Below are 12,660 nucleotides of genomic sequence, written 5' to 3' on the forward strand. Positions count from 1 at the left end.
AATATTTTACATGTCTTCATCTTGTGCATAGGGCCCACCATCTTCCAGTCTTGATCTCCTACTATTTCTAATAATTACATTTAAATAATCTTGGCACAAAAGGGATACATCTCATGGGGTGGAAACATGCCATAAACCAAGCTCACTTTAATAATATCAAATATTAACAAAATGAATTAAAAACAGCAAAATATCCTAACATACACCTATCACATTGGTCAATGCTCTCGATCATCCTTCATGCATTTAATATCAAATATTAACATCAATTAATTAAACAAATTTAATTAATTGATTAAATCATGCATCTAATAATATTATTACTGAACAACACAATATTTAAAGAATTTAATAAATTGAATAAACACTTTTATTTAATTTTCAATTAATTCAATAATAATTGATTTCTTGTAAAACATATTATTACCATAAATAAGTAAAATCATATTCTAATTATATTCCTTGCAAGAAAATTATAAATTGAGAAAAATTTGATTTTAAAGAAAAATTGAATAATTTTCATAAAATATCAAAATTTTCCAAATTTTTTTAAAATCAGAAAATCGCACCTCAGACCCGCGCTACCCAATCGTATCGGGCCTGTGCGCGCAACCTGGGCGCACACGCGGCCGCTCGCGCATCGTGGAAACACGCTGTGCGCCTGCTGCGCGTATGTTGCATGCGCGGCGCTGTGCGCGCAGGACTGCCCAGAACAGTTCCGGGCAGTCTATTTTTTTAATTAAAAATCAAATTTTTATAGTGAATCAATTTTTTGAAAAATTTTCTTGTGTGGTTAAAAATAAATATTCAACACAAAATTAAATCATATGATATAGAGAACATGGCTCTGATACCAATGTTGTGTTATGGTTTTTCTCGTGTTCAAATCTCAGCGCAATTTTTAAAATTTTATTTTGCTATTCAAAGTAATTTGACACTCGTATGATTTAAATTAAACATAAACATTCACAGGGAGTTGGTAATATACCTTTAGTAAATTAATTCACTCGACTCCAACTATTCCGGTGTTAGCGGATATAGCTCTTGTTGTAAATCCCTACGAACTTTCTTGAAGAACTACTTTCTTTATCTTCGAATCAGATCCACGACAAGATTATTTGTTCCACTTCTAACTTGCACTAGAAAATTAGAAGAGATTTTGCGTTGAGATTTAATAAAACGAGAGGCGGCTCAAAATCCTTGAAATTATTCAAGGTGGTGGCCGAAATTCTTGGAGGCTATGGGAGGAGGATTTTCGAAATTATGGTTGCCTGGAGGCTAGAGTTTTAAGTCTCCTACTTAAACCAAGCCTTCATGACCTAATTTCCATAATATAAGATTTATGTTCCATAGTTATCTTTAATGGACTTGATTAATTAATTGGACTAGTTCAACTAGTTTAATTAATTAATCCAAAATCAATTAAGAATTTTAATTATTTAATATGTTGGACTTGTACTCCTACAAGCCAATTAAACATACCTCCCATTATTTGTTTAATTTAATATTTAATAAATTCAAATTTTGAGTTTAATAAATTAAATTATGATATTTTATAAATTCAACTCCTTGAATTTATTTTCTCCAAATTTTAAATATCACAAATTCAACTTCTTGAATTTATTATCTCATAAATTCAACTCTTTTAATTTATTATCTCAAATTTAATTATCATAAATTCAACTCCTTGAATTTATTCTCTCAACGGGAACAAAATGACCCAGTGCTTGTGTGACCCTCAATGGTTCACGGATATAGCTAGCCATGGGTTCACAACTCATTGTGGTTCAGGACATCTTCTTTTATTTTAGTAAACCCTAATTTGCCCCATTTCATGCACCAACATTTGGTCATGAGAATGTAAGAAATCATTTCTGATTAAATCTATCACATCATGATAAGAGCGTCTAGTAGCATCCTCCCATGATCCCTATTTATCACTGATAGTACCTACAAGAACCGGTCGATTATGATTAACGTACAGTACGGTCCCTTCATCTCATATATTGTAATGCCCGGGATTTTCTGCGTTATTAATCTGAAATGAGTTGTTGATTAATCGACGTGATTATAGATGGAACGGATTAGACCGGGATAGGCGAAAAGGAGATTTAAATTATGTGTGAGGATTGAGCCTCGCGCATATGCGCGTTCCTTCCGGGCGCATATGCGCGGAGTAGGCAGAGAACCTCGCACATATGCGCGAGGGTACCCGAGAGTTGTGAAGAATGGAAAAGGGCCTCGCGCATATGCGCCGAGTGAGGGTGCGCATATGCGCGAGTCACCGTGATGCTACGCGCCGAGACATATTGTCTCGCGCATATGCGCCGAGGAGGGTCGCGCATATGCGCGAGATGTGCAGTGCATAGAAGGAGCCACTTGTTCTTTCCCATGCAATTTAAATGTTAAGCTATTCATTCCTTCGAAGATTCAGCAGCAAAATTCGAGAAAGGCTTCTGAGATTGTGAAAAATCCTTACGCCTTTTCATTTCTTAAATTTGAAGTTGTGAAAGATCCGCCCGTTAGATTTTGAATCCGACTTTAGTACCGTGTTTCTATCGACGCAGGCTACAACTGGACGTAAGTTTTATTAAGTTTTGATATGTCTTGAAATTATGATATTACCAGAATCGAATGTGATTCATATATGATGTTCTTGATATGTTAGACATCGTAGAACCGAAGACAGATTGGAAAACAGACTGATTATAGAATTGTTATGAATTTCAGAGTTGATTGGGTTGAGATATAATATCATATGTGTATCGTTATTGACCATGAGTTGCAGGAATTGATATGTATCGATTTATACTGCTGGGTATATTGAGATTGAGTATTGATAGGCATTGAATCCGAGACTTCGACAGAGTCAGATTGATATAAAGAAATGTATAAATAAATGTTGATTTGGGATTGCACAACTCGAGTTAGATTAGACTTGAGTTTCCCAAAATCACGTACTAAATGATTATTGCATTTGATATTTGCAATGCTTGATATTGATATGCTTATTCTATTGATTTATAGCAAAGCATAAGTTAGAGTTGGGCAGATCCGCCTAGTCTTTGGTAGAACCGCCATGGCAGAACCGCCAAGTCACTGGACTTTTGGATATATATTGATAGACTGAGGAGAAGACCGACTCCTATTGCAGATCTTCAATATAGACAGCCAAAGTTTGGGACTAAGAACGTACCACCATCTAGCTGGGGTAAAGTAGATGGGAGAACGTTGCGTTCTTATTCAGATCGGGATCCCTAGATTAGAGATGAGTCGAGTCTGAGATGATGAGTCTAGAGTTTGATTTACAGTTTTATATCGATTCATGTCTTTCAGATTGGATACATGTTATTGATATGTGTTTCATGCTTATATATATATGTTTTTATATGACTGCATGTTTACATTGTTTATACTGGGATATATATCTCACCGGAGTTATCCGGCTGTTGTCGTGTTTGTATGTGTGCATGACAACAGGTGGAACAGGTTCAGGGTCGAGGAGATGAAGAGAGATCGTGATTAGAGTGGAGACTACGGACTTTGATTAGAGATAGGGTTTAAACACTTGATTTGTAGTCGTTAAACCTTAATTTGAATGATTGTATATAGTACAAGACTTGTACTTTAATACTGACTTGTATATTAGAATGTATTCCATTACATTCCGCATTTCATACTGTACTTTTAAAAAAAAATTTAGACCCTATTTATTATAATTGATTAAATTGTCCCAAATGATGATTAAGAGCATGATTAGTGTCCGGGTCCCCACATATATCTCGATCGAATCTGTAACAATTGGTTCATCGAGGGTTTGCATATTAATTCGATAGCTGTGTGATACAATCATGAAATATTCATAGTGTCATCGCATGCACTGCTAGAGAACTATTTCCCTAATGTACATCTAATACTTTGGCTAGAGATTTTATGCACTACTATTTCGGTAGATAACATAGGATATCCACACATGTAGGTGAGCGGTGAATCCCCGACTACAAAGCACAATCCTAGTATGTAGAGCCTTAGTGTTGTCCCGGGTCGTAAGGACTAATCATGTATAATCACAACCACAGTTAAAGATCGTGTATTCTTATCTCGTCCTCTACAGAGAAATCTTTCTTCCAAGTCACAAGATAAGAGCCCTTTTCAGTATCTTTCTTTGATTACAGATCAAGGTGAATCTCTATCTATCTATAAATCTAAGTCTATTTAGATGTTTGGATTTTTCAAGACTCCATGGACGGTACAATCATCGTATGAATACCCATCTGTATGATTGAACATCTCTATGTCCTTACCATGAACACGGTACATAACATTCACAGATGCTGGTCTCAAGCTCAAACGATCTTTATCCTTATTTTAGGCAGCTGAATCGACTAAGAATGAATTTAGAATATACAGTGTTTACAAATAAGTCTCAAGATCAAATTACGATTAATTTGTATTAAAGTATAATCAACAACTTTATCTATGTTGATTGCATGATTATACATATAAAGTAAAATGAAATCATAAAAATTTTAATTATATTAAAATAAAAAATTTTATTTTACTTGAGTCAATAAATTTCCTAGCCAACGTTGACTTGCAGGACATCTACTCTATGAGTCGAATGAACAAGAAGTGAGAAATGCTTTCCCTAATGATGAAGCGGAGGCCATCCTAAGCTTTTCTTTGAATCTGCGAGGTTGAGAGGATGTAAGGCATTGGAAATAGAGCAAATATGGTAAATATTCGGTAAGGCAGGTTACTTTCTGGAGATTAACAGCGTAGATCCCCCAACGTTTCAATCTACTCAATCGCACCAAGCTTGGTGGAAAGTTATCAGGAATCTTAATCTTACACTCATGGTACAAATTATTTTATGGAATTCATATAGGAATTTTATACCTTCATCGATGAATTTGTCATGAATATCTGATTCGAGGATAACAACGGAACAAACTTGGACTCCACCAACACAGAACCATTTGAGGTTAGATGTTGATGCAAGCCATTATGATACTAGAAACAAGTTTAGTGTTGGGGACATGATCAGAGATTCTTTTGGTTCAATCAGGGTGCATCGGCTTGTGTTATTAGACATCCTAGATCAGTGAAAGACGCTAATTTATCTGCAATCAGACATGATATGAAGTATTGCTTGAGACTTGGTCTTAATGATATTTATATTTTCTCATATTTGTTACAAGTTGTCGACCGAGGACTTGGGTCCAAATGGTGTTCTCAGGATGAATATTCAAACTCTGTTGGAATCAGCTGCTTTCATTATATCCAACATATGAGAAGATCGGCGAACCGTGTGGCTCATCGACTAGTATGTGAAGCCTTTGTGTTATATGTGAAGCCTTTGTGTTATCAGCAAATGTAGAATGATTTAATGGAGAGATTGCATCTTGGATCACAAATATTGTAAATCAAGACCTTACGTGGTATGCATTGTTCATCTTTGAAAAAAAAAAAAAACTCAAATCATTCTATAAACTTTTCAATACTAGTTTCATATTACTATATGCATTTTTTTATTTGAGCATTATTCCTTCGATTTTTGGATTTTTTTAAATTAATACGAAATCATTCTCACGAAAAATTGAAAGTCTGGAGAAGACACGGAATTGCGGCAAATATTCATGACCGAACATAAATTTTAAAAAAGAGACATCAATTTATTAATATAGGCATATGATCCCAAGTGTAGGATCACATAGATATGGTCAAGTGGTTCAAAATTCATGTTTGAACGTTGTTATTTTTTTAACCGTGGATAATATTGTGCTCGTTCATTTATCTCAAAATCAAAACTCTGGTATTTAAGTTCAAATTTACAATGTTAACTCGTAATATCTAGTACTTGATGGCAAAAATTTGTATGAGACGGTCTCATATATCGTATTTTGTGAGACATATCTCTTTTTTTGGTCATCCATTAAAAAATATTACTTTTTATGCTAATAATGTTACTTTTCATTGTGAATATCGGTAAAGTTGACCCGTAGATCTACTTGAGATACTTGATCTCGACATATCGTGACGTCTCACACTTTTTACAACCACGCTCTATCAACCCGATTAAATGACTTGGTTTGTGATCCGGTTCAATCAGTTCTATCCAAGACATGCTCACCACATATATAAATATACACCAACATACCCATCATCCTCAGTAACTTGCACCACCTTTAGATACCACATCTACTCCTCTCTCTCTCTATAAGTACTTCGAGAGATTCACTCCACTGCTTCTGCAACAAGGACTACTCAGTTCTGTTTTCCCTACAGAAAAAGAACACAAATTCCTTCAGTCAGTGGTGCTTATATTACGGGTTTCGCTTCCCCAGTCTGCCCTCTTCCTCCTCTGAAAATCATCCACAATCGCGAGAACAAATTTGTGTGTGGGAAAGAAGTGCTCTTTATTTAAAAACTTTGGTCCATTTTCTTGAAAACCAGAGAAAATGATCAGCTGGCACGATCTTTACGTTGTTCTGACCGCCATGGTCCCTCTCTACGTGGCCATGATCCTGGCCTACGGCTCCGTCCGGTGGTGGAAGATCTTCACGCCGGATCAGTGCTCCGGCATCAACCGATTCGTCGCCATTTTCGCAGTCCCGCTTCTCTCTTTCCACTTCATTTCCTCCAACAACATTTACACCATGAACTTCAAATTTATCGCTGCTGACTCTCTGCAGAAAGTCATCATGCTGGTGGTTCTTTGTTTGTGGGCGAATTTCACTAAAAATGGCAGCTTGGAGTGGTCTATCACCATCTTCTCCCTCTCCACTCTCCCTAACACGCTCGTGATGGGGATCCCGTTGCTGATTTCCATGTACGGGGAGTACTCCAGAAGCCTCATGGTGCAGGTTGTGGTGCTCCAATGCATAATCTGGTACACTCTGATGCTGTTTCTGTTCGAGTACCGCGGCGCGAAGATGCTGATAATGGAACAGTTTCCGGAGACCGCAGCTTCCATTGTTTCCTTCAAGGTGGAATCCGATGTTGTCTCTTTGGATGGACAAGATTTTCTTGAAACGGATGCTGAAATCGGGAACGATGGGAAATTACATGTCACTGTGAGGAAATCGAATGCGTCGCGGCTTTCACTCGGGCATGGTTCTTTCACTGGAGTGACCCCAAGGCCTTCGAATTTGACTGGAGCTGAGATTTATAGTCTTAGTTCTTCGAGAAATCCGACTCCGCGGGCTTCTAATTTTAACCACTCTGATTTTTACTCGATGATGGGATTTGGGGGGCGGCTGTCGAATTTCGGGAACTCGGATACGGGGAGATTGTCTAACTACAACATGGGTGATATGTACTCTGTTCAATCCTCCAGGGGCCCGACTCCGCGGCCGTCGAATTTCGAAGAAAACTGTGCTCCGGGGGGTTTAGTTAGTTCCCCTAGATTCGGGCACTATGGGGGGAAGAGTGTTCCGAGTTCTTATCCTGCTCCGAATCCGGAGATTTCCTCCACCGTGCCGAAAACCGGGAAAACCCATCAGTCCCAGCTCCAGCAACAGGGGAATAAACCCGGCCACGACGCGAAAGAGCTTCACATGTTTGTGTGGAGCTCAAGCGCTTCCCCGGTGTCGGAAGGCCGTGGAGGAGGTGGCTTGCACGTCTTCGGAGGGCATGATTTTGGCGCTTCTGAGCAGTCTGGGAGATCCGAACACGGTGCCAAGGAAATCAAGTTGTTGGTCTCCGATAACCCTCAGAATGGGGAGGCTAAAGGTGATTACTCCATAGTTAAACCCATTGTTGTGAATTGATTTGTTTCTTAATTTTGTGATATCAAGGTGTTTGATTATTTGCTTCCCTGGGATTTTTATACTGTAGGTGTTTCTCAAACCGGCCACTTTGGCGGGGAAGACTTCAGCTTCAACGGCGGAGGCAGAGACCACGGCAATGACGACAGAGATAAAGACGGTCCCCCAGGGCTTTCCAAACTCGGGGCTAGCTCCACCACCGAGCTCGACCCGAGAACCGCCGGAGGCGTGAAATCTCTTCCCCCGGCAAGTGTCATGACTCGCCTAATCTTGATTATGGTTTGGCGTAAACTTATCCGTAACCCCAACACTTATTCCAGCCTAATTGGTCTCATCTGGTCTCTAGTCTCGTTCAGGTAAGTTAGTGAATCTAGAATTCGATCACGAGGGGTTTAATATTCAAATTTGATACATGAAACTTTCAAGACCCGTGATTGGTTAATGAAAACGAGGATGTTTTTTTAATCACAGGTGGGGTGTGGAAATGCCTAAAATTGTAGCGCAGTCTATCTCTATACTCTCTGATGCTGGCCTTGGAATGGCTATGTTTAGCTTAGGTAAGGATCCTATATGCACACTTTCTTGAACTTGTATACTTGTATTTGCTCGCACATGTAAAGAAATACCGTGGCCACATTTATTTTTACAATTGAACCTCTTTTTTTTTTTTTTTTTAAATTCATGTTTAACCAAGGTTACTTATCTCAGTTATCCTTTGTTAAACGCTACTTATTATAGGTACACTTTTCTTGAAATTTCTTTCTTTGATTGTTGACAACTTCCCCTGTATGCTTTGGTACTCTTTGTTCTTTTAACACACGCACCCGTATGTTTCGAATTTATGACTTGGATACTGATTGATTTGGCCTCGCATTCTTGGATGGTGGCACAATGATTTAGCTCTCTTTTAAGTGCTAAAATTTTGGCCACTCATCTTTCTCACACACCACAAATGTTATCCACAAGTGTTATTCAAGAATTTATTGCTTTGAATGAACCACCCGACATATGGGACCGACGATAATGGGCACCTTTACCCAGTCGGGGCATTAGCTAGCACCCTGGGTGGGTCTAGTACAGCAAGCATATATAATATTATTTTTCAATTAATGAGAACGTCTGAAAAGAGACCTAATCTGATACTACTATTGTTTTTCGAAATGATAGTTGGTGTCTGTGTACTGATCAATTTACGTGATTATTAGCGTGTGCCGACTAATTATGTCGTGATTAGTGGGAGTGTTTGACGGAGGTGGAAATTTTCCGTGTTTCGCCAGGTTTGTTTATGGCCCTCCAACCGAAGCTGATCGCATGTGGGAACACGGTGGCGTCCTTCGCCATGGCCGTCAGATTCCTCACCGGCCCGGCAGTAATGGCGGTGGCCTCCATAGTGGTTGGTCTTCGTGGTACCCTCCTCCACATCGCAATCGTGCAGGTGACTTTTGCTTTCTCATTAAACGTATGCATTTAAAAATAAGGGTCCATAGGAACACACATGCATCATATTATAAGGACATAATTAGCAAATTTAGAGTTAATGTAGTGTTTTTTTTAAAAAAAATTAATATGGACTATTAAATTTTTTATTTGAATCAGGTGACCTAAAAAAACAAAGAATCGCAAAAACAATTTTATTTTATTTTATTTTATTTAGTCGACTCAGTTTCGATATAATATAAAAATACCAATCCCGTGTGATTAAAAAAAGAATCGCGGTTAACGAAGAGTTGGTCTCTATCCAACATGTGAAAGATTCAGAGGGTTCAAATTTCGCGAACCATGTGATCTCGGGACCATGCACAACTTGTAGGAAAAAGAAGACAAAATGTTGGGCAAATTTAAAATAATGACGGAACTGTATACTAACATTAAAGTATAATTTTTATTATTTTACAATTTCCATATATATTTTATTATTTTCCTATTTAATATTTAAATAAATGTATATGTATTTAATATATATATATATATAGACGACATAATTATTGTAATCAAAGCCGTTTCATCTGCTGAATACTGTGTGATGTTTTCTGACATTTATGCTTTCTCCAATAGGCTGCACTCCCACAAGGGATTGTTCCGTTTGTGTTTGCCAAAGAATACAATGTCCATCCAGCTATACTTAGCACTATGTGAGTACATTTCCAACAATTTTTTTAGATTTAATTTAGTTCTAGGATACTAGTGTTTATTTAATTTTTTTACATTTACAATTTCAGGGTTATTTTCGGAATGTTGATCGCGTTACCGATCACTTTGGTCTATTACATACTGCTCGGATTGTAATGCTCTCGAGACATGGTTCGAAGAGTGGCAATCTGCGCCATAATAAACCCCCTACTTTAGTGGCTGACATTGGATTCGATCTCCGCTTCTTCTATAGACATATCGGGCTACGTCGTGTTCGGATCAAGGTATCTGAAATAATGGTTTCCATGACCATGGTTTCAGATCTTTTTGACATGTTTGGATGAATTTAAGTTAGACAAATGCTTTAGTAGTAATGATAGATTAAAATGCACCCAGTATGAGTGTTGTTTGAATATGAGTTTGAAATCTATTTTCTAGTTGAAAAATTTCGTGCAAATTAAAACCATCCATCCATCCTTGTGCAACCGATGATTATCCGTGGAGGAAATTTATGTGTACTAGTTTAGCACAAGGGGGAGACAAGGACGAGGAAGACATGGAAGGATAAAATATTATTATCGAAAAGGCAAATTTTCCCACAATCATTCCTCGAGTGAACAATTTTGCTTTATATTTTCGTCAATTTCTTTGGCCTTGTGTTGGTTTTTATTAATTAGTACGTTGGTTAATGTAATCTTGTGTCGTTCGTCGTTTTACTTGACATTGTAAATTACTTTTGGATGTTTTCGATAAAAGGCTTTGGTGGTTAAATCATATTTTATTCCTCTTTTAGATCGTGAAAATGATTCTCTCTATTGAGATGAGTGAGCTATGTGGCTCCAATTTTATAATAGTGAAAGTGGACTTTAAATATTTTCTTCTGTGCAAAGAATAAATGACGTAAAATAAAGTACTCTACATCTTTATAAGCCAAAGAAGGCTAATTTTGGTGGACATGCAACCTTTGTAAACCAAATAAAAAAACAAGGAAAAAGAAAATCACTTCTTTATTATCTAGAAATGGAACTCGCTTCGAATTCGAGGACTTGAAATTTTGGATAATTTTATGCGATATATGCATAAAAGTATGTATATTACAAAAAAAAAAAAATAAGCGCCGAATAGAGTTTTTTTGGTTATAAATTTAGAAATCAATGAGATTTTAGCTTACTAATTTCTGAAAAGGGGTATTGGCACAATTCATCCCAACAGTTATCCCCGCACTATTTACTATTTTGGTATCTCTTAATGTGAGATTAAGTAATTATATTCTCAAATTTCCCACTTATAATGCACTAACCAATTGCTCACAACCCCACTAACCAAAAAGATTTTTTTACTTAAAGTTTTGTAAGACTAATGGCAATCATGTTGGTACCTTTTTCATGCATGCGTTTGTATTTCTCAAAATATCAATGTATATTTAAAACATTAAATACATATTTAATTTATCGTGTCACTTCTCTTTGGATATAATAATATATATGACTATTTTAATTATATAATATGCTTCTTGTTCTATGATTTAATATATTAGATTTTGATTTTTTTAAAAAATATTAACATATCATACGCATTATATTTATAAAAAAGAAAAAGGTTCAATTAGATAATTAAAGAGAATTGGACGGGGACCTAGGTGTCTTTGAAAGCACAATAACTTTTCATTTAGCTTTGGTCGATGTTTAAATTTTTGCCAAAAAAGAACTTGATTGTTAGGAAAGATGGATTAGAGTTTGGTGCAATATATAAAAAAATTAATAATGAAAAGGGATAAATAACAGTGAGTCCAAAGGGGATTAATTTAGTAGTATTTTATGGACCAATGGTCCTATTTTATTAGTTGTCACTCGTGCTAGGGTGGTGATGGTTCGACAACACCATCCTTTTTTGCTTTACTATGCACACTTATCAATAGTTCGTATACATAATTCACAATTCTGGTTGTTGAAAGAATCGATCAAGGTCGATTCCTGAGAATACGATTTGTAAGAATCTTGGATATGTAAGATCTCGAGTTCAACTTTTGTATACAGGAATCATGTATTTGTAAAGTTCTTTGTACGAGTATGATTCAATTCAATTTTGAATTTGGATCCAATACGATTTCAAGAATCAGGGATACACACTAAAAACATCGACGGTCATGCAATATTGTCAGCGTAAGTGTTCAGCGAACAAACTCGTGGCTTGAACTTTATTTGACTCTTATAATTAACTCTTATATAAAAACAATCTGTATTTTAATAATATTTTATGATTTTATTCAATTATGACATTTACTTTATATGTATGCTCATGCAAGCTGTATAGATAAAGTCCTTCAATATACTATAAGTACCAAGAGGACGTAAGATCATGAAATTCATTAGGAAGCGTACCGTATATTTTAAACAACTTCCTAGTCGATTCAGCCGCCTAAAATAAAGATAAAGGTTGCTTGAGTTTGAAACTATCGTATGTGATGTAAGCGACATGTTTTATTTGTAAGGGCATGGAGATTCTATTCATACAGATGAGTGATGATTTGATAATGCACTGAACAACCTTCCCTCGTACTGTCTAAGTGATCATCACTTAATGAGTGTAACAGTCTACGATTATGGTTGTACGCCATTAATCCTTTGACTCTAGACAACATAGAGACTCTATGTACTAGCATGCACTTTGATCCGTTTACCGACCGACTCCATTGAAGGTCATAAGTTGACAAGGTTGGGTGTAGTTTTGAAATAGATATGAGCCAATGCTGTAACGTCCC

At 36.7% G+C, this 12,660-nt stretch overlaps 1 protein-coding gene across 1 annotated transcript; it reads left to right on the forward strand.

The window, feature by feature from the left end:
- Positions 1–6,166: 6,166 nt before the first annotated feature.
- Positions 6,167–10,673, forward strand: LOC142521666 (auxin efflux carrier component 7-like). The gene is made up of 6 exons (XM_075624791.1): positions 6,167–7,734; positions 7,840–8,125; positions 8,241–8,326; positions 9,047–9,204; positions 9,825–9,901; positions 9,989–10,673. Exons 1-6 carry the CDS (start codon positions 6,462–6,464, stop codon positions 10,053–10,055), a joined length of 1,947 nt encoding a protein of 648 aa, XP_075480906.1. The 5' UTR covers positions 6,167–6,461; the 3' UTR covers positions 10,056–10,673.
- Positions 10,674–12,660: the final 1,987 nt, after the last annotated feature.

This window comes from Primulina tabacum, chromosome 13 (genome assembly GCF_025594145.1).
Source record: "Primulina tabacum isolate GXHZ01 chromosome 13, ASM2559414v2, whole genome shotgun sequence".
NCBI classification, from domain to species: domain Eukaryota; kingdom Viridiplantae; phylum Streptophyta; class Magnoliopsida; order Lamiales; family Gesneriaceae; genus Primulina; species Primulina tabacum.